The sequence below is a fragment of the Aethalodelphis obliquidens genome, unplaced genomic scaffold (genome assembly GCF_003676395.1).
Source record: "Aethalodelphis obliquidens isolate GAN/ISIS:26980383/991018 unplaced genomic scaffold, ASM367639v1 scaffold46, whole genome shotgun sequence".
NCBI classification, from domain to species: Eukaryota; Metazoa; Chordata; class Mammalia; order Artiodactyla; family Delphinidae; genus Aethalodelphis; species Aethalodelphis obliquidens.
In genome coordinates, this window is record NW_020837990.1 from 1,290,335 (window position 1) to 1,312,396 (window position 22,062).

General features: G+C 47.3%; 1 protein-coding gene across 2 annotated transcripts; it reads left to right on the plus strand.

Annotated features, from left to right (window-relative positions):
• Positions 1 to 854: 854 nt before the first annotated feature.
• Positions 855 to 22,062, plus strand: SCN3B (sodium voltage-gated channel beta subunit 3). 2 transcript variants are annotated; one of them, XM_027081978.1, is made up of 7 exons: positions 855 to 1,202; positions 1,529 to 1,704; positions 8,149 to 8,312; positions 10,861 to 11,086; positions 15,679 to 15,817; positions 19,486 to 19,565; positions 19,931 to 22,062. In XM_027081978.1, exons 2-6 carry the CDS (start codon positions 1,650 to 1,652, stop codon positions 19,547 to 19,549), a joined length of 648 nt encoding a protein of 215 aa, XP_026937779.1. In that variant the 5' UTR covers positions 855 to 1,202; positions 1,529 to 1,649; the 3' UTR covers positions 19,550 to 19,565; positions 19,931 to 22,062. The 2 variants fall into 2 exon arrangements, with proteins under 2 accessions (XP_026937779.1, XP_026937778.1); XM_027081977.1 differs by lacking the exon at positions 855 to 1,202 and having other exon boundaries at positions 1,650 to 1,704; positions 19,486 to 22,062.

A 22,062-nucleotide genomic window follows, 5' to 3' on the forward strand; every position in this document is an offset into this window, starting at 1 on the left:
GGGAATGAGAAGGGGGGAGAGGTTCTTGTATTAATCTTTCACTCGGTTCCAGGCATTCCTAATCTATTATGTCAATTTGAGTTTATAACTAAATTTAAACGTTCAGGTTTCCCTTCCAGGGATGGGGAGGGGCAGTGAAACAGCTGCTAGGACTAGGGTGAGGCTAATAGTTGGAAGAAGCCAAACCACAGTCTATCTGCTTTTAAACTTAACAACAACAACAAAAAAGTGAGCAGAGCGAGAGGGAGTTGCTCCACCCCCAACACCACTGTTGCACAGACGTTTGGATCACCTCCTCAGCCAGTGAGGAGGTGAACACGGGAACAGGTGCCCCTCCCTCTTACCCCACTTCTAAGCAGGGATTATTTTGCTGCGTTCAGGGTGCCCGGTACCAATTAATCAAGGCTAGACAAAGGATATACCAGGAGGGGATGGGGTCGGGGGAGAGAAGCCAGGAGCCATGTAGCATGTACATTAAAGATGACATCATTGAAAGAGATTTGGCCCTCCTCTTCCCGGAGCTGGAAGCTCGCATGTCTGTGCAGGAGCCAAAGCGGGGTTGCTTGGGCGGGGGCGTGGGGGCGGTGAATTGGTGAGAGGAGGCGTGCCGGTGCTGGGGAGAGGTGTGGAGATGCGAAAGGCAGACCTGGAGTCAGCCGGCGAGCAGAGAAATCGCGGGGGCTGAGGTCTTTGCGCCGCTCCGAGCTCCGCCCCTGCGCTCGGCAGCCGCGCTCGGCCCTGAGAGGGGCACGCCTGTTTGGGGGTGGGGAGTATTGCACTGGCGCGGGGGGGGGGGGGGTAAGTGGTGGTGGTGGCGGTGGAGAGCCGCCTGCGCATGTCAAGGCTGACGGAGCACACACGGTCGGGGCGCCTGGAGAAGGGCGGCTGGTCACGCGCCACGCAGGGTCTGGGCCCCTGCACGATCTGCAGGCGAGCTCGGGGACGGGGCCCACCCACCCCACCTCTCGATCGCAGGCCGCACAGAAGCTTCCGCCTCCTTCCTGGCCCCCCTCCGGACCTCCCCGGGGAGGCTCGGCGGGTGTGGACTGGACTGAGGTGGAACGAGTTCTGTAGCTCAGACGGCAGCCCCGGTGGTTTCGGGTGTGAGGGCAGGCCCAGCTGGAGAAGGCGATCAGGGCGGACGAAGCCGGCGCTCCCGGGTCTGGGTGGATCCTGGTCGGAGCGTAACTCTCAGTAGGGAGGTGAGAGATGGATCAACAGGGACCCCTCCGGCAGCTCAGCCGCCTAGAGCCTGCCTGCCGCTCACTTCGGAGCTGAGCTTTCCCCGAGGTGCAAACAGGGGAAACAGCTGAGCGACTGGAATTGGAAGTTCCGGGTGGGCGGGGAAGGCTCTGTCCGTGGTGCTGATCCGGATCCCAGCAACGGGCTCCGGGGAGGGCGCGCCACGCTGCCGATCCACTCCCTCGAATTGGGGCAGTCCGCCAGAGTGGCTTGGAGCTGAAACCCCCGCCCGGCTCAAGAAGCCCGCAGAGCCTCCCCAGTAAACGGCACTTGGCCCTTATTTCAGTCAGAAAGTCGCTCCCTTGGAGCAGTTCGTCCCAGAGGGTTTCCTCGAAAGTACTGAGAGGGAGCATTTGTTGACCCAGGGAATCTCTCTGTTTAGCCCCGGAAGCCACCCGCTGAAAAAGATGCCTGGCTTCAACAGATTGTTTCCCCTGGCTTCCCTCCTGCTCATTTTGTGGGGTAAGTACCAGCACCCTGCCATGCGAGATGCAGATGACAGTAATAATGCTAACAGTAATAACACTTATTGATGTCGTTGGTGAAAACGAGGAGCCCTGGCTGACTTCCCCCTGTGCATGTCTGCCAGATACGGGATCCAGAGGGGTTCCATGAGAGCTGGGATTCTGAGATTGGAAAAAGGCCTCCCCACTCCCGTGCTGCTTTATTCCTGAACTTCCCTTGGTGGTTTTTCCACCCTTCCTCCCGTTTCCTGTTAATTTCAAAGTATTTTTTTCCCTTTCCCGTAGCTGAAAGAGCATGCAGTCACATTCATTATTAAAAAATCTCGGTTACCGTTACATTTCATTTCTCAATGAGGTCTTTGAATTAATTTTTATATATTAAAAAAATCTGGATGCGTGCATTTTGAGAATGAAACTAGTTGTTGATCCATCTGTTTAATTTCAATAAGTAAAACAGGCTTCAGCCATTTGCAGCGATATATTAGATAAATAGGCACCTGGGAATTGCATCTTTCTTCTTTTTCATGAACATGTGGAATTAAGGTGCGTTGGTGTTTGGGGGGCTGAGTTTTTTTGCCTTTAAAGATAAATAGGTTCTTGTTTGTCTGCTGTGAAGGAGTGAGGTGACCTTCTCCCTCCAAATAAGGGAATCCTATACTTGAAACAGTAAGGCTGAGCAGAGTGGTGTTAGAGATGGGCTTGGAGTGGGGTCTGCATGTGTGTAGTGGGAGTTAATGAGTCTACATGATAATGTCTGAATGTGTGATTGAGAGAATGCTTTACTGTGTTGATGTATGCCTCAGGGTCTGAATGTGTATGCTAGTGTATGTCAGAGCATGTTGGCATGGGCATCTGCATGGATTGATGAGGATGTAGTAGGTGTGTGTGTGTGTGTGTGTGTGTGGTTGTTGTGTAGTTATGGGCATCTCAGTCTTGGCAACTTAGATCCTCAGGTCAAATATAGGTGCTCTCCAGCTGATAATTGCTTTACATGATCTTAGCTACATTCCTCCATGTTAAAAATCAATAACCAGTATAATTAGATGTGAGCATGCCCACCTGCCTTACTGAAACTGGGTATAGGATTATGCTCTGTGGTTGGCAGGGAACTCATTCTGCTGGTGCAGTGGCAGATATGCTGATGGGAACAGCCTCTTTACCTTAGTATCACTTTATTAAGCCTCCAGGACTAACTCTGGCTGCCAGCATTATCTGGATTTTGCATGTGACCAGAAGCAGAGCCAAGCTTCCTGTTGAACAAAATGCCTGATGAGACAGGCTGGGAAGGACAAAGAGGGAGAGTAATGCCAGTCCCAAGGGCAGACTCACCGCCACCCATCCCCAGTAGGGTCAACCAGACCTGAAGATGAAGCAGACATAATAGATCGCCAATGATCTCACCTGCCTTGAAGACTTAAGGCTGTGATTTCCTCAGGGGGAGGCTAAGACTAGGGGGCTTAGGAGAGGTTAGTTGGGCTGTATAAGAAAGAGCATGAGTAAAGCAATGAGAGATGAAGTTGTAGAGAAGGTTGGGGAGAGATTCTAAAGAGCCTTTCTTCCCAAACCCTAATTTAAGTTTTAGCATATATGCCTGAATTCTAGTGGAGGGGGAGAGCACTCTATAGGCCAAGGACCTTTTGACTAGGACTTACAAAGCCTGGATTGGAGTCTTAGCTCTGCCACTAGCTTGCTGTGTAATAACCTTAGAGTATTTTGTTCCTCATATACGTATATTTGGAAATACATAAGTTTGGAAATTGGGGCGGATGATCCCTAACGTCCCTTTGAGCTGCACAATTGAATGGTAGGGTAATGTAATGTTTGCATGTAATTCCAGCATTGGAAAGCACTTAACTTAGATGTGTTCACCCTTCCCAATATGAATGGAATTTTTTCCATTCTTTTATTTTCTGCGTGAATTGAACAAAATTCCCTTATTTCCTTCAATAAAGTATATAATAATAATAATAATAGAATCTACACTTGCCTTGTGCTTTACAGTTTACAAAGCAATTTTCAATCTATTTCTTCTTTTGGTCCCCATAGCAATCCTATGGTGGTAGTCAGGGAAAGCAGTATTATTTCCAATTTAGAGATGAGAAAATGAGTGCAGTGGAGGGGAAAGGACTTGCTAGAGAACTCTTACCTCTTGATTTCAGTCTTCCAGGGCTTGTTCTAGCTCCTCTTATGGACATGTGTGCTGCTATACAGGATTGCCAGGTTGGCGTCTGTCCTCTCATCCCTCTTTGGAGCCACCCTTCCACTCCTCTCCCATGCCATTGCCTTTCCTAGGGCCTTACTCATTTTTACCTCCTAGTGTCTTTTCTGATTTTCCTCTCCCAGGTGTTGGTTGTGTTGGGGAGTGTTTTCCTCTCTTCCCCCAGTAACCCATTTTACATCCCATTCTTTCAAGGCTCTGCTAAGTGACTGGCTAATCTGATAGACCAAGTCATTTCAGGGTGTTAATATCTACAAATAACATCATTTATCACCCCCCTTTGGAAAGTATTTACATTCTAATCAAAGCCTTTATTTTCTTAGCATTGCAGAGCAAAGTTAAGAGGAGCAATATAGCAATAACCAAAGAAGAAAAAGATTTGGGGTTATTAGAGGAGTTGGTTACATACACATTACTATCCACCTGATAATAGATTGATGCTATTCCTTAGTTAAATATAATCATAATTAATATTTTCTTCCTTCTCTGGTTTCCTCATTATTACTATAGACATTGAAGAGGAGACCATGGGTCAAATGATTTGGCCAAGATTATTCCAGGAGTTTATTATTCACAGTCAGCAATGTGGGTTGAATGTCGACCATATGTACAATCTTTTCTTGGATATCTAGAGGATTTCTTGGAAAGAGAGGCAATAGTGTACTGGAGACTTACAGGGTGAAGAAATATACTTTACCTTTTGGTGGAAGGAGCAGCGAGTCATATCGCAAAGGAAGGCAAACAAGGATGAGAGGATTCTGTGGCCATTTTGCAATGTTCCTTCCAGGACCTCATGAATTAAATTGACCTCATGAGCTGAGTTCTTTCTTAGGACTTCATACCGGACTTTGGCAAGAAGGCGATCAGTGGGGCTTGCTGTCTGATGATACCTTGGATTACTCAGGGGCAACTCAGAACAAAGAGAGGCTGCTGTGCCCTACTCACCATCCTGACTGCGTGTATTCTGCCTTCCCTCCTTTAACTCTAAATGAACTAACCGTGTTTATATTTAAGACCAACTCATCTACTTGTTCACTAGAGGCTATCACCTCTCACCTATTCAAGGATGTTAGTCCAGCAAACTATACACTTTCAAGCCCCAGCAGCTCTACTGTTCCCTTCATCTAAGCAAAGTCATTGAACCACCTCTCAGTCTGATCACTGTACCAGCCTCTTAACTGTTCTCTTTGCTTCCACCCTATCCTTCCTCACCTCTTCAGTTTATTCCCAACATAGCAGTCAGATCAGGTAATTTTGTATAAATCATGTCATTCTTCCACTCAGCAGCCTCCAGTGCTCCCATGTCACTCAAAGCAAAAGCCAAAGATCTAACTGTGGGCTGGAAGAGCAGCCGTGATCCGGCTCTGACTTATTTCTCCTGCCTCATCTCCTCCTACTCTCACTTTGTGCCCTGTACTTTATTGTGCTTTTTGCTTTTGCCAACACACTCCCACCCTAGGGCTCTCGAGTTGCTATCTCCTCTGCACACCTTCACACAGATATTCATACAGCTTGCTCCCTCCTTTCTTTCCTTCAACACCTGCTCGACGTCACCTTCTCAGTGAGTCTCTGATGATTCTATGCACACCCTAACTCCTCTATTCTGTTTTATTTTTTTCTTATAATTGCACTTATTGCAGTTTAATGTTGCTTATTTTCTTCACCTTCCACTGGAATGTGGGCTCCATGAGAGCAGGGATGGTTTCTGTTTTGTCCCCTGTTGTGTTCTCAGTGCCTAGAGCAGTGCCTGGCGCACAATAAGCACTCGATATATGTTGAAAGAGTGAAGAAATAAATGAAGGAAAATAACATTAACGAATGTACAAAGCACATTCGTAGAAATCATCCCATAGAATTTGCATGACACATCTATTAGATAAATATTATTTTCAGCATTTTGTTGATGCATAGACTGAGTCTCAGAGAGGTTAGACAGTCTACCAAACTGGGAATTCTCTGGCGGTCCAGTAGTTAGGACTCTGTGCTTTCACTGTAGGGACCTGGGTTCTATCTCTGTTTGGGGAACTAAGATCCTGCAAGCTGTGCAGTGTGGCCAAAAAAAAGTCTATCAAACCCAAGCCTTCAGCTGCCCAATACCGTCTTTCTTCTGCCTCTATAAGCGTAACTGTACATTCCTTGGTACATTTTCGTATTCTTCTCTGAAGTCTCATTAAATATGAATGTGCCCCGAGGCTCCCTGCTACATGGGGTTCTCAATGCACACTCTACACCTCTATCCGCTCCCAAACTTTTGCACAGACCATGCTTTATTTTTTTTAAACCAGGTCAATACTCAAGTTTTCAAACTCTTCATATTCTGAAAATGTTTCTGATCAGTTCTCTCTAGATATGGACCCTCCCCCGATTAAAGTGATGACCCATTATGCAGAAGCAGGAGAGCCTCTTGCAGGCTGCCTGATAAAACCACCCCCTGCTTGTTGAGAGTTTAAAGCCAATGAAATTTATTTTACCTTGATATGTTAAATTTTATCATAGTGCCTCTAGTTTTTAAACTCTATGTCTAAAAATTAAATTTGTTGCTTTCTGAGTCAAATATTTCATTTTTTGACTCCTAGTTAGTCGGTCAGTCTCATTTTAAGTTCTAAATAAAGCTTTTCTCTGCTTTTAGAAAGAACTGTCTGCCAGTAGAGGAACAGACTGACCGTACACTGTGGACTAGTTTTTAAATTACTATGTGTATTATTTCATTTTTTAGGGGTTCTGTTTTTATCGTTAATGAGAAGGTAGCCTCAGAAGGGGTTAGAAGTTCTGATATAAGAATCGTTGGCGATTCATCTCACTTTTGAATCTTCTGTATAACAGGCAAACTCTCTTACCAAAGAGTCTTTCGAATTCGTTAACAGCTCCAGCACCAGAAAAAAAAATTTTTTTAATTGAGTTAGCTTTACTTTCATGTGACTTTTGCAGTTGGAAAGAATCTATTTTCTCTTCCACAGGCCAACCTTCAAATATTTGAAGACAGGTGCGTCGGTGTTCAAGCTAAGCCCTCCCGGTCCCCGCTTTGTTCTTACCAGACTTTGCCCCCAGACCCTTCTCCATCTTGCTTTCCTCTGCACATGCACTCGTTGAAAACTTCCTTTCGTACGATGTGACACCCTGAATTGATCATAGTGGTCCAGATTTGCTCTGAACTGCACCGGGGAACTGCTCCTCCTTTGTCCTGCCGTGTACATCTGATAACGCAGCCCACGTTTGCACTTGCTTTCTTGGCAGCCACGTCCCGCTTTTGATTCATTCTGAATTTTCAGTCTGCTGTACTTACCCTCTTTAATGGGCCATGAGTTTCTAGAGGGCAGGAACTATAAGTCCAGGCCTGCGGGTGGCCTCCAAGGTGCCCCCCAATCTAACTCCCCCTTTTTTTGTTTTTTACTTTTTAAATTTTGTTTTTATTTTATTTTACTTTTTTATTTTTTTAATTTTTTTCCCCTTCCTCATTTTTAACTGTGTGTCTCTCTCTCCTCCTTGGGTGAAGCATCATCGCCCCAGCCCCAGGGTCAGCTCACCATTCTCTTCCTTGCTGCTCCGTCCTCCACCATGCACCAGAATCACCTACATTTGCCATAAAACACAGATATGATTACATCTCTCTAAGGCTTTAAAACATGTGACCCCTCCTATTGTGAAGGGCATACAGAGGTCTTCACAACATGGGTCCGATCTACCTTTCTGGCCTTAAGTCTCACCATCGTTCTCTTCCTCTCTTCCCAGCCCAGCCAGGAGTAACTGCCTCTCCTCTAGTATGTCACTCATCATGGTCTGGTTTTATGACAGGAGTATGTGTTCCCTGCTAGACTATAAATGTCTTTAGGGCGTGAAGCGTGTTTTATTCATCTTTGTATCTCAGCGTCAGGCCTGGCATAGAGTAGATTTCTGTGGGTGTTGGTGGAATGAAGGGGTGCATGGGTGGTTGATGGATGGATGCATGGGTGCCCTGTTTCCCACCTTGACTCTAAGTCCTTGAGGGCAGAGCTGAGGTACGAGCTGTACCGCATCCCTGCTGCTTCCGGGGAGGCTTGCAGTCAATGCTGGCTCATCCCTGCCCGTGGTGAGAGGGTGTACCTGGGGAGATACGTACACGTGCATGCTGTTTTCCAGTTTGTCTCATGATTCTGCCTTCTCTGTCTCTCTTCCCTCCCTCCTTGTTCTCCACTGCCTCTCCCCTAACACCTCCTGTCCCTTCCCTGGCGTCTGGGCTCTCCCCAGCTGGCGTCTGCTCCCCTGTGTGTGTGGAAGTACCCTCGGAGACGGAGGCGGTTCAGGGCAATCCCATGAAGCTGCGCTGCATCTCCTGCATGAAGAGGGAGGACGTTGAGGCCACCACGGTGGTGGAATGGTTCTACAGGCCCGAGGGCGGTAAAGATTTCCTTGTATGTCTGACTGCTGACTCTGCCCTTTGTTTCCGCTGGCCTCTGCCATTGTGTGCCTGGCTCCCGACAGCCTGGGGAATGACGATCTGACAAACACTGGCTCTTTCTCTCCAAAGCACTGACAGCTCCTCTGCAGATTACTGACAGCCTTAGTTTAGCCCAGCCTCTGGGAAAGGGAGGGCTCCAGGCCAGCTCTGGGCACTCCCGGTTACAGGCAGGGTAAGGAGGAGAAAGGCATGAATAGTATTTAGAGCCTACTGTGTGCCAGTCACCCCACTAGGCACTGTGCAGGTGTTTTCATCGAATCTCTGCACCATCCTGCTGGATGGATTAAATTCACAGAAACATTGAAATAACTCCAAGGGTCATTAAATGAGATAGCATAGGTTACCTCATTTCAGTCTCACAATCTCAGTGAAACAAGAATGTCGGGCGTGACCAAGACTGATGTGCAACTGGTACACACACATCAGTGGGTAACATATTTAAATAGTCCTATAGTGGTTACTTGTGCCAAATTTCCCAAGTGGCTTCATCACCATCCTTCCCACTAGGAACCTCCAGACCTCCCACGATGTGGGAACTAAGGGATCAGCCATGGCCAATGTCAGTTCTGATTGGTTGGTGCCAGTGCCAAAATGGTTGTTATATACTTTGAACACCAACTTGGGGATGACCATTATTCACATTGTCACTGTCTTTGGAGCCAGGCTGCCTGGGATTGATTCTTTTTTTTTGCGGTACGCGGGCCTCTCCCTGCTGTGGCCTCTCCCGTTGTGGAGCACAGGCTCCGGACGCGCAGGCCCAGTGGCCATGGCTCACGGGCCCAGCAGCTTCGTGGCATGCGGGATCCTCCCGGACCGGGGCACGAACCCACGTCCCCTGCATTGGCAGGCGGACTCTCAACCACTGCGCCACAAGGGAAGCCCATGGGGATTGATTCTTGACTCCACAACTTATTTTAACTCTGTGTCCTTGGACAAACTGCTTAACCTCTCTCTCTGTGCCTCAGTTTCCTCATCTCTAAAATGGGGATATAAGCCATAGCTACCTCACAGAGCTGTTACCAGGACTCATGTGCTATAATTTTTAATGCGTTGAGAATAGTTCTGGAATATAAGAAGTACTGTATAAGTGTTTGATAGAGAATACACACACACACACAAATGGGGCAACTAAGGGTCAAAGAAATTAAGTTAGTGAGACAGCTTAGATTTGAACCAGGTCGTCTGACAGCAGATACAAAGCGCTTATTACTGCACTGCCTCATCTTCCTGGGGGCAAGTTTTTCCCCACGAAGACCTAATGGAGACACAACATTAGGATGAAATTGAGTTTTGCTTGCCCTTCTGTCTAGCTCTCCTAAAGCTGGACTCATTTCTCACTCTAGGCTGGATGTGCCATTCTGATGTGGCTTTGCTGCACTCAGGTGCCAGGCCTGGGACAGTAGGCTTCCTAGCGCCTGGCTCAGGGCTGACCGCAACCGAGGCTAGTGCGTAGGTTACAGGAGCCTGGACGTCTTGACCAGATGCAGAGGTCCCCACGAGCCTCAGGTCTGTTCATATGCCAGCCACCTGCTCTGCTTCCAGGCCTGCCCAAAGTGAGGAGAAGGTGGCTCAGATGGAGGAAAAGAAACTTAAAAAATTGTGCTGGAAATACAGAACAACACTAATAGAAATTTTTGTGACAATGAACATGTTCCATATTCGTGCTGTCCAATTCAGTAGCCACCAGCCACAGGTGGCACTGAACACTTGAACTGTGGCTAGTGCAACTGAGAAACTGAATGTTACATTTTATATCATTCCTAGTAAGTTAAATTTTAATGTAAGTAGCCACACGTGGCAAGCAGAAACTAGATGGACTGCACAGCTGTAGAAGGAAACAAAAAAAAAGGTATGTCAGAAGGTGGAAGTGTTTGAGAAGAGAAATGTAGAGACCACATTTCAGATCTAATTTCGCCCAGAGTGGAAGAGCTGATGTGTACACATTGGCTGGCAGCTCTCTGCTCATGTGGGCCACTTAAGCAGCCTGGGTCCCCTTCCTGCGGCCTGGCCCCGACTGCTCACATCCCCTCCAAGGGGACCAGCTCCGAGAGACACTTTTGGAGGCCAGAGCTCTCAGACGTCTTCATGACGCATGAAGCTGCCTCTCTGCCTTAGTCTCTCCCCGGCTGCCCCCATGACACACCTTTCTCTCTTGTTCTCTCTGCCTCCTTCCAATCCTTCCTTTCTCTCAATTTCCCTCTCCTGATCTCCTGTACACTTCACTCACCTTCCTCTGTCCTCTTTCTTTCCAGCCATTTTCCCTGCCCGCCTCTTCCTGCCGTGTCCATGTGCCCCGACACCTGGGTGCCTTTGCCCGTCTTTCCCTGTCTTTGCTCTCTTCCCTGCCCTCCTCTGAGACGCCCATCCCACTCCCACATTTGGGAGCTCCTGGTAACACTGTCCCCGTCCCCACGTCCGAGCACCATTCTGGTCCTTTTCTCCGCCCTGTCCCCACCTCTACCCTGTCTTCTCTCCTACACCCTCTGCTTCTCTACCTGCAGATCTATGAGTATCGGAACGGCCACCAGGAGGTGGAGAGCCCCTTCCAGGGACGCCTGCAGTGGAATGGGAGCAAAGACTTGCAGGACGTGTCCATCACTGTGCTCAATGTCACCCTGAACGACTCCGGCCTCTACACCTGCAACGTGTCCCGGGAGTTTGAGTTTGAGGCACATCGCCCCTTCGTGAAGACCACCCGGCTGATCCCCCTCCGTGTCACCGAGGAGGGTAAGGCTAGGGCACAGGCTGCCTTGGGTGCCCTGCTCTCGGGGGAGGGAGGACAGCGGGTTTCCACATAAATGAGCCCCTTGCAGAATGCAAAACCCCATGTATCTGGAGTGGTGATATCTAAAAATGTCACCACTGGCTTGTCCTCCTGGGGCGGCCAGCTTTCTGCAAGCCGCCCGAAAGCTTGCCTCTCTGTGTCTTTCCTCAAAGCAGAAAGGCTTGGAGATGATAGTGCAGTAATCTTGACCCGGTCCCTGGACTCTCCCCTTTAGAGAAAGAGGACAGCCTCCCTGAAGCCTAAAACTGCCAAGACAGTTACACCTACTCTGGCCTGCACTGAATCTCGGATTCAATGGGCTCAGAGAAATCTCCTGAGGTTCTCTAGAGGTCATCTACCCTCTTGTCTGTAACTCATACAAACCTCTGAACTAGCGGTGCTCAAACTTCAGCCAACCTCAGATTCCCCTGCAGGACTTTTTTTTTTGCGTTATGCGGGCCTCTCACCATTGTGGCCTCTCCCGTTGCGGAGCACAGGCTCCGGATGCGCAGGCTCAGCGGCCATGGCTCACGGGCCCAGCCGCTCCGTGGCATGTGGGATCTTCCCGGACCGGGGCACGAACCCGTGTCCCCTGCATCGGTAGGTGGAATCTCAACCACCGCGCCACCAGGGAAGCCCCCTGCAGGACTTCTTAAACCCAGGCTTTCTGATTCCGTAGATGGAGCATGACAAAAAAAGTTTCCAGGAAGTGCTGTTGCTTTGAGAACAACTGCTACAAACCAAAGTCTGACAGCCTCTGTCTTCTGTCTCCCTCCACAGTAGTCATACAAGAAACCCCCTCCCCATCCTTGGCGTCTCTCGTTATATAACCTCACTTTCAGCTATGAGAAGGGGAAACGCGGTTTGCTCTCCAATCTTTAAATTTTCCCGATTTCCCACAGCTGGTTCCTTGTTAGGCTGGGAAGTTCTTTCATCAAGCTAACTCAAAAGTTTCTGTTGCGATCGAATCCAGAATCTTGAGGGTGAACTTAGAACTGGTCTTGTTCTGCTTTCCATGGACTCACTGTTCAGAGCACTGTGGCTTCTCACCCCTTGCAAATGTTCCTTCATGTGGCAGAGGAGCGATATATGCATCTCCCTTTGTGTTTTCTCACCCAGGCTAAATGATGACTCCATTTTACTTAGCCCTTCCTAGACGATCTATTTCCAGCACGTTCTCAGCATTATGGCTGCCCCAAGATGCAGGTCAGTGAACAGGCAAAAGGTGTGGGGCAGGAAAGAAAGGAGAGGTCAAATTAAAGCCAGGCTCTTCCTAGAAAAGGATGCCAGGATTCCCGACTTTCAGGCCACAAGTGTATTTATTTTTTTATCGTGTTATGGTGATTAAATTCATGAAGCAAACGAGAGTGCACAGCAGAGCGAGCGATGTCATGATTTAGACAAGACTAAAACGGAAGGTAGGTCAATCCAGATGCTGCACAGGGACTCTCAGGCCACTTGGCTCAGACCTGATGAGCCTCTCCCCCTCCTTGATCCCGTCTCCTTTTGTGTGAATCGAGGGGGTTGGACTGGGAGCTCTCTAAGGTATTTTTCTGTTCAGAAGTTCCATTATCCTCTTCTGTTTACACACCTGTGCCCCCGGGGGAAGGGAGCCTGGCGCCCTCTGCTGTTCATCCTCGGGACTGTCGGCTGGTGACAGCCAGGCCCTAGGAAGCTGCCTCTGTCTCCACCTTGTGCTCTCAAAGGCTTTTGCCTCCAGAGACCTTTGCGCAGCCAGTGGAAAGCGTGGCAAAACGGAGCCAGTCTGCCTGCCTGCCAGGCACCAGAGCCAGACTTGGGTAAGAACAGAGGGAAAACAAGTTTGTCATCAGAGCCACAGAGCCCCTCGGGACGTTAGGGCTGGAAGGAAGCTTGGCTGTCTTTCAGTCCAGGGGTCTGAACAAAGAGCTGGCATCGGAATCACCCAGGGGGCTTTCCTTCAGTGCAGAAGGCCCCATACCACTGCTGCGGTGTGAGTGCAGCAGGTTGGGGTGCGGTCTGGCGAAGGTCAGTTGAAATGACTCCCCAGGTGGTGGGAGGGTGCAGCTCTGACGCCCTCATGTTGTGGCTGGGAGACAGAGCTCTGGAAGAGGAGGGCTTGCCCGGACATGAAGCACGTTAGCACCAGAAGCAGGACTGCGGTCCAGATCTTTGCCTCTATTACCTGTGTTTCCACTGCATCTTTTCCCTCCACCACCACCCACTCCCTGCCACTTTTTCTTTTTCTCTCTTCGCCGGACCCCGTGACCCCTTTGGCAGCCCTCTGCATCCCCACCCCCAGATATTCACTGCTCTCATACTGCTGCACGCTCCACCATGACACATTCCCCACGTCTGCTCCATCCCTGTGGTCCCAGAGAATCTCCCTGCTTCTCTTTGCTCAAGCTGGACTGATCCTGGCGTAGGCTCTCACCTCCTGGCTCTAAGACAGAAATCTGAGTTCTCTTCGCCTAGAGGTAAATAAAGCTACTGAGGACAGCTTCCTGGGGTACTACTTCTGGCTACTGCATTTAAAAAGAAATAGGGGGGCTTCCCTGGTGGCGCAGTGGTTGAGAGTCCGCCTGCCGATGCAGGGGACACGCGTTCGTACCCCGGTCCGGGAGGATCCCACATGCCGCAGAGCGGCTGGGCCCGTGAGCCATGGCCGCTGAGCCTGCGCGTCCGGAGCCTGTGCTCCGCAACAGGAGAGGCCACAACAGTGAGAGGCCTGTGTACCGCGAAAAAAAAAAAAAGAAAGAAATAGGGTGCTTGAAGTTGAGCACATCGCAAACCAGACCGTTGTCAGCCCGTGAAAAGACATTTGATGTGTCTGGCATTCTCCTGTACCTCAAGCTGCATCTGTGGCCTCCAGCTCCAGTTAGGAAACCTGGGTGATCCTGGAGCCCTTGGACTGCTTCTCTGAGGTGAAGGTCATGGCTGTGCCTATATTGTGCTTTTAATGAGCAAGGCCTTGAGGATGACTTATGCCCTATGAATAACCATGAATCTAATTTGCTGCTGAGAGCTAGCAAAGGGAGATGTGGCTGCAGCCTTCCTTGCCACTAGGAAGGAATATATGTCGGGACATTTGCCATGTATTATGTTTCAGTTATTTATTTTTTTTAAATGAAAAAAAATTTTTTTTTTTTTTTTGTCTGCACCACACGACTTGTGGGATCTTAGTTCCCCAACCTGGGATTTAACCTGGGCCCCATCTGTGGAAGTGCCGAGTCCTAACCACTGGGCCGCCAGGGAATTCCCTACCATGTTTTATTTGTCATTTTTGTTGGTTAGGAAACAAGGAAGATCAATATTTATTTATATTCATTCATTCATTCCACAAATACTTATTGAATACTTCAAGTATTCTAGGATTAGGCAACAGGCTGATAAATCAGAAATAAATATGTTCTTAGTAAGCATACAGTCAGTAGAGAAGAGAGATAAATACATCACAGTACAATCTGAGAAGTGTTATAATAGATGGATGGAAAAGTGCCTGGAGAAGAACGTGAATAATAACTGCACGAGAAGTTGAGGAAGGCTTCACAGAGGAGGTGACTTCAGTGGAGTCTAGAAAAATGGTTGGGAGATTGAAAAGCAGGAGGCGATGTTGGGACAGAGGTAGCACTGGGGTGTGAGATACAATCTAGGAAGAGGGAAGAGAAAGAAGAAACGTCCACAGATTCCAAAAGACCACAGCGTGTATGAGTAGAGAGGTTTTGCTGGCCAACTGAATGGAAATGAGGTGAGGAAGGCTGCACGGCGAGTGGCCTCCTGTGCCCTGTTAAGAGAGTCAGGTCTCTATGCTGAGGGTGGTGTGGAATACTGGAAGGTTTTCAGTAGGTATATGGCAGGATCAGATCTGTGCTCCGGAAGTAGAACTCTGAGGACAGCCTGGTTCATATGTGGAATTCTCCAACCCTCATTTCTGTTTGGGTTTGGAATGACTTGGAGGGAAGATGAGCTGGGAACGTCCTTGCTTCTCATCCAGACATGCTCAGGTCACTGGGTGGGCTGACGGCACTGTCCACGTGGCCCTGTCCATGTTTTCCGACGCCCTCTTCCCGGGGGTACCACACTCCGCCACCCTAAGCTCAGAGGACAGAGTCGGCTCAACTAAGACATGTGCGTCACACCTGTGCAGACTTTTACATGTCCCAAGGTATCCTTAATACATCAGGTAATGTGTGGTATGAATTATTACCCTCACTTTACAAATTAAGAAGCTGAGTCTCAAATCAGGGAAATGACTGTTCACACACCGGGAAGTAGGAAAACTGAGACCTGGCTGCATGTATCTCAGCTCCAGGATTCCTTCCAGCTCTATAACTTCTTCCTCCACCCATCATTCTCCCTCATGCCTCCCTCCAGAGCATCTGAAGAAAGTTAGTGAGCAAGCGGACAGGCAGGAGAATTAGGGGATGTTAAATCTCATTGGTACCCTCTTGCGTTCCTTTAGACCCAGTGCTTATTTAAGACATACCTAGAAATAGGCTTCGTGTATCTCAGACCTCAGGGACAGCTCTGGGTTTGTGGGACATGCATATTGTGAGCCTCACTCCCCCCCTTGCAGCTGGAGAAGACTTCACCTCTGTGGTCTCAGAAATCATGATGTACATCCTCCTGGTCTTCCTCACTCTGTGGCTGCTCATCGAGATGATATATTGCTACAGGAAGGTCTCAAAGGCCGAAGAGGCAGCCCAAGAAAATGCGTAAGTCCAAAGATGCCAAAATAATGATAGCTCGCCCCTTCCGAGCGCCCGCTCTCATGGGTGAGGTGGTGAGCAATTTACACAGTCCTCCACTTTCCTCACAACAACGTTTGAGGTAGGCAGCATGAATATACCCATTTTACAGATGCGAAAGCTGAGCCTGGGAAAGTTTGCCCAAGACCATTATAAGAGGCAAAGCCAAGTTTGACTTCGTGCCTGCTACCTCGTGCCCTGCACTCTTAACCACTATGTAAAGCCCATCCGCTGCCACCACAATCCCATGACATTAGCATTATTATGACCATTTTATAGATGCTGAAGCAGTTCAAAGAGCTTAAGTGGCTTGCTGGGGCCACAAAGATAATGAGAGGAGAGGCTGGGATTTGAACCGAAGCCTGTCTGGTGTCCTTGCTGTTCCCGACACATTCAGCTGTTTGCTGTAAACCACAGAGCTCATCAGGCCACCTGGGCTCTGCCGTCTATTAGCTAAGGAGCTCCAAACATGTTCTTCCCCCTGGAGCTTGGCCGTGATTGAAAACCCAGAGACGGGCTCTTCTGCTCCAACGTCTGGACTGTACCTTGGCCATTTTCGCCAAGGCCCTAGTCACTCGAGCACAGGTAACAGGTGATGGGGTCTGAGAGTCTAAGGGGCCATGTTGGCTTGTTATTTGGGGAGAGGAAAGATAGAAAATAACCCTTACAGATTTACACAGTGGAGGTGATAAGCTAAAAACCCTAGGCTATTATCACCTAGAAATGCTTGATAAAGTATCATTTTTCATGAAATCTATGATCTCAGGAAAGTAAAAAATTATAACTGACCAGATAGAAGGAAAGAAAGGATATGCTGGGGAAGTTGTCATTCCTGGTGACCTGGGTGATCAGATTTCAGTGCTTGAGCATAGGAAGTGCCCACACTTGGACAGGAAGTACCCACACTTGGACAGGAAGTGCCCACACTTGGACAGGAAGTACCCACAGCTGGCCTTGCACAAGAAACAGAGTTGGAACTGAGGTCACCAGCAGAACCAGGATCCTCAGAGGGCTACAGCTCGTGCAAAAGATAGATCAGTAAATAATCATCAGTCCACCAGCCCAGAGAAAAGCCAAGGAAACCTATCTACCTGGCCTGACTCCAAGTAGAAACATAAAAGATTCTTGAGAACCGGTAACCACAAGCCTGCTCTCACAACGTTTGGGATTTAAATTTATGCTACCCACGTGATCCAGGAACCTCTAAGCTGAGAAAGTCAATAAAAAAAAAATTAGTCCCCAGACAGTGATAACCATGTAGACGCAAATGAAAAACTATTTTCTGAAGGGACCCGCTTTTAGCTGAGGCTTAACAGTGCTCCCCAGATAAAGCATTGCTGAATCTGATTCCACAGTCTCATCCAAAACTAAAAGACACAGCAGGAAATAATCCAGCATGAGCAAGAGAAGTAACAGACGGCAGGATTAAACCCCGGGAGCTTCAGACACAAGAAGGACCTGGTGGAATATAGAAAAGAAATTTGCTTAAAAGAGTTAAAACAAGAGTAGGAACCGAAACACAAGAATACAATAAGTTATTAAGAAAAAAGAACAGGCAGATTTGAACAGGAGTAAAGAAAAACCTGGAAATGAAAAATACAGTCAATAAAATTCAAAACTCAATGGATTGGTTCACCAGAGATTGGATACTGGTGACCAGAAGATAAACATAAGGAAGTTTCACAGAATGAAGCACAGAGATATAAAAAGGGGGAATATCACAAAGAAATAGGAAGACAAAAATTGAGAAGATCGATTAGCATAGAAGAGAGAAAATGGAGGAGAGACAATATTCAGAGATACAGTGGCTAAGGAAAGGTATGACTCTTCAGATTCGGGTAGCACAATGTGTCCTGAGCAAGAGAAATACATATAAGTCTAAACCTAAACACCAACCATCTTTAAACGGATTAATGGCAGCAACTAGTATAACCTACAGCAAATATCTATGCGGCAACTTTAGAAGAACTGCCTATAATATTAGAAATATGTCAAGGATACCTGCTTCTATTCTATACTGGAGATCCTAGGTGCACTAAGTAAATACAAAAAAAAAAAAGAGTATGAATTGTAAAGAAAGAAACTAAATTATCATTCACAGCCAATATGATTACCTACATAGAAAATCCAAAGGAATCTATAGACAAACTATTAGAACTAGTAAGAACGTTTCATAAGATTGTTGATACAAATCAAAATATTTATAAATATAAATATAAAAGCACCTATATTCCAGCCACAAAAATTTAGAGAAACATCTCAATATTTAAAACATTTTTAAAAATTCAATTACAATAGCAACAAATACTCTCTAGTACCTGGGAATAAATCTGATAAAAACGTGTAAGATATTTAAGGAGAAAATGACAAAATTTTACTGAAAGATTTGAGTTAAATAACTGAAGACTAAAACCTCACTGTTACAAACATAGCAATTCTCTTCCAAATTAATCTGCAAATTCAGTAAAATTCCCATCAAAATACCCAATGGATTGTTCAAGGAACTTGATAAGCGGATCTTAAAAGTCATACAGAAGCCCAGAGGCTAAAACTAGTCTAAGCCAGAGGATGGTCAGATAGTAAATATTTTAGGCTTTTCAGGCTACAGAGGGTCTCTGTCCCCTATTGTTCTTTCGTTTTGTTTGTGTGCAACCCTTTAAACAAGTAACAGCCTTTATTAGCTCATGGGCCATAGTTTGCCTATTTCAAAGAACAATAAGTTTGGGGGAGGTGGCTGGTAGGAGTTTTCCTGTCAGATATAAAGATTTCTTATACAGCTATTAGAGTAAAGATTTTATGATACTGGACTTCCCTGGTGGTGCAGTGGTTAAGAATCCGCCTGCCAATGCAGGGGACATGGGTTCGAGCCCTGGTCCTGGAAGATCCCACCTGCCGTGGAGCAACTGAGCCCGTGTGCCACAACTACTGAGCCTGCGCTCTAGAGCCCACGAACCACAACTACTGAGACCACATGCCGCAACTACTGAAGCCTGTGCACCTAGATCCCATGCTCCACCAACAAGAGAAGCCACCACAATGAGAAGCCCGTGCACTGCAACGAAGAGTAGCCCCCGCTCGCTGCAACTAGAGAAAGCCCACGCGCAGCAACGAAGACCCGACACAGCCAAAAATAAAATAAATAAATTATAAGAGGAAAAAGAAAGATATTTTCAAGACATGGAATCATCAAAGAAAAAGACAAATGTCTCAGAAGGAAAACTGGTAAAGCAAATGAAGTCATATTGCAGAAGTACAAACCCAAATTGCTTATAAACTTATGAAAAGATGCTCAACTTCACCAGTAATCAGGGAAAGGAAAATTAAAAGATCTATAAAATGTAATTTCCCATCCATCAGTTTGGCTGATTTAATCTAACAGTACTAAGTCCTGAGAACAATGTGGATAAATGAGAAGACTCATACGTTGCTGGTGGAAGGAAAAAACAAAAGTATTTATTATTCTAGTCTGCTGAAAGGGCCATTCTCATTTTCTCTTGGGTAACATGGTGAGAAAGAAGAGCAGAGGTGTTCTAGAGACATCCTTGTTCCTGGGGCCCTTGCTCCTTCCCTTTTCCTGTGTTGGCACCTCTGGGTACAAATGCACTGATTTTCTTCCCCCGTCTCTCCTCCAACAGGTCTGACTACCTGGCGATCCCATCGGAGAACAAAGAGAACTCTGCGGTACCAGTGGAGGAATAGGAGGGGGCAACCGGAGGTGATGTACAGGGAAGGGAGGGGCAGGTAGATAAGGAGGCAGGTTGTACAAGTGACCTTGACACCCACAAACCAAAATGACTTTAGATTTGGTCCCTTAGATTTCTACCCTACCCAGAATCCCCACCCTCAGCGTACTTCTTTAAGTTGATGCCCAAGTAGTCAGAGCTCTGTGCGAGGTTCAAGTCCTTCAGAAGGTGAGTTGCTTTGGCCTGAGTGTTGGGGCAACTTGAACTCCTTACCCACAGTGACAAAAAATAATTCCCCATTCTCCCTCCTATGTAAGGATCGTGGATGAGGGCAGAGAGCCTTTGGCTGGGCTGGACTGGGCTGGCAATTCTCAGTGAGCTGTTTTATCACTGGTAGGTGGCCTGAACACTGAAGCGCTGGCTACCCCATGTTCAGTGATGTCAACAGCGTCAGGAGGGTGCCCCAGGGGCCACATCACTTCCCTTCACACGTCCATCCTTCAGTTCATTCATCATACATCCACTCACCTCTGAACTGTCACCTCTGACTTGCTAACTCCATCAGACCTCCACACACAAGACTTTGCGAGAACCAAGGAGCCAACATTTCTACACGACTCAAACCTCAGCCTGCCCTTGCTGTCAAGCAAGCAGCTCCCATGCCAACTGGACCCCCCCCACCCTGTGCTCCACCCGGCTTTGAACACGTGCTGGAGCCGCTGATTCTCCATTGCCGCAAGTGAATGGAGGGCTTAACGGAAGGAAGCTGGAGTGATTAGTCTGGGTTAAAGCAAAAGAGTGTCATGAAGTGGGATTCCTTGAAGTCAGTTTTTCTAAGTTCCTGGTCCACTTGGCTGGAGCATCAGAGCAAAGCATGCGCTTCTAGGCCCTCCAGTGATAGAAAGGTCATTAAGCATGGACTAAAATGTTCTCTGGACTATGGTGCTCCAGGGCTAGATCCCAAGAGGTCTCAAAGGCCTGGGTTAGTGTCAGTACTTCAAGAAGCCGAGAGCAGGGGACTTGGGAAGTCATACAACATGTTCATGATCTTCCTGGGGCAACGTGTGTGCCTTGCCAGGTGAACGCACCGCCGGAGATGGCGGGGTGGCATTGTTTTCCTGTGGGCACTGGGACTGCGATTCCTAAGTTCTTCCTCTCAAAATTTCTGTGGGTCAGTATTATTACTCATACGGGAGGCAACGGAGACTCAAGACAGGACTCCACTGATAAGAGACTTCAAAGGATAAACTGGGGCAGATAGAAGCCTAAGGCGCGGTCCAGTTTACACTTCCCGAGATGGGATAATTTTGTCCTTGAAAAGACTTTGAAATTGAGTTTGGCACAGAACTCGGTGGATTGCCTGGATGAGGTTAGCTCTGATTCAGGCCATTAGAAATTGGCCAAAAAGGCAGAGAGAAGGATGGGAGGTAGATTTGAAGAATTTCTTTAGTGAAAAGGTTTGTGAATCTGAGACGTCTTCCAGAAGGGGAACGCATCCGGGAATGGCCTTTAACTAAGACACATGTTTTTAGCCTGAGATAGATGATGGCAAATGAGTGATGTGACAGAGGAGGGACAGGCTAGGTGGCTTCCAAATATTTCACCTGTGAATTCATAATGTCCAAGGTTTTTTTTGTTTTTTGTTTTCCCCTAGATGTTAGGAGAGCAGATGAACACTGGAAACATTTTAGTCGATATCTCATGTTTCACTTTGAGTAACTGGTGTTAAGTGCGATGTCCTTCTGCACCCTGTGATGAGAGGGGGAAGGATGCTTGATGGGATGTGAGAAGATGAAAGTGACTGGGATTCGATGAACAAGATGTCCCTCAGATCCAGGGGCATCTATGGGGAAAGATCCCACTCTCTTGGCTTTGGGCCTCACCTGACAAACTCAGTTCATCTCTGCCATCCCTGGGAAAGCACTCGAATTAGTCCTTGTTTACATATTTGAGAGTCTGATTTTATCGAAGAAAATACTTTCAATAAATTCAAGGCCTTTCTCTTTGGTAATTTCCCACACAATCCCTCTGAAATAGGAGACAGAATATAGATTTTCCTTACTTTCCTGTGAGGAAAACGGGCCTGGATTACTGTGAGGTTTTCCCAGTCACGTGGATGGCGGATGACAAGCCTGCCGCAGAAACTCCTTTCTACCCCTCCACTTCCCTCTTGCGTCAGTAGACCACGCATCTAACTTGTGATCTAGAATGCACGTTTTCTTTTCCTTTTTAAAAGCCCAACTCAGATATCTCCTGGGTGATTTTTAATGAAGCTGAATGGTACCTCTCTTTTTTTCTTATCCTTTACAAGTAATCTTCTCTAGTCTTTTCCTCCTCCTAACTTCTCAACTCTTCTCATCTTTAATGCTTTCTTTATTAAGCTATATGATTTACCAAGCATTTTAATTATCTTATTTCTTCTCCACAACTAGCTCTGTGAGGTGGATATTGCTAATACGTTAACAAATGAAGAAACACGCTGTCTGAGGCTAAGAAGCTTTACCACATCATAAGTTCATATAGTGGGTA

What these genes read in the sequence shown, in the direction of transcription:
- SCN3B (XM_027081978.1), top strand. Translation starts at nt 1,650, where the DNA reads ATGCCTGGCTTCAACAGATTGTTTCCCCTGGCTTCCCTCCTGCTCATT. An exon ending in CCTCCGTGTCACCGAGGAGG is followed by an intron (nt 11,087 to 15,678) that starts GTAAGGCTAGGG and finishes CCCCCCTTGCAG; the next exon opens with CTGGAGAAGACTTCACCTCT. An exon ending in GAGGCAGCCCAAGAAAATGC is followed by an intron (nt 15,818 to 19,485) that starts GTAAGTCCAAAG and finishes CTCCTCCAACAG; the next exon opens with GTCTGACTACCTGGCGATCC.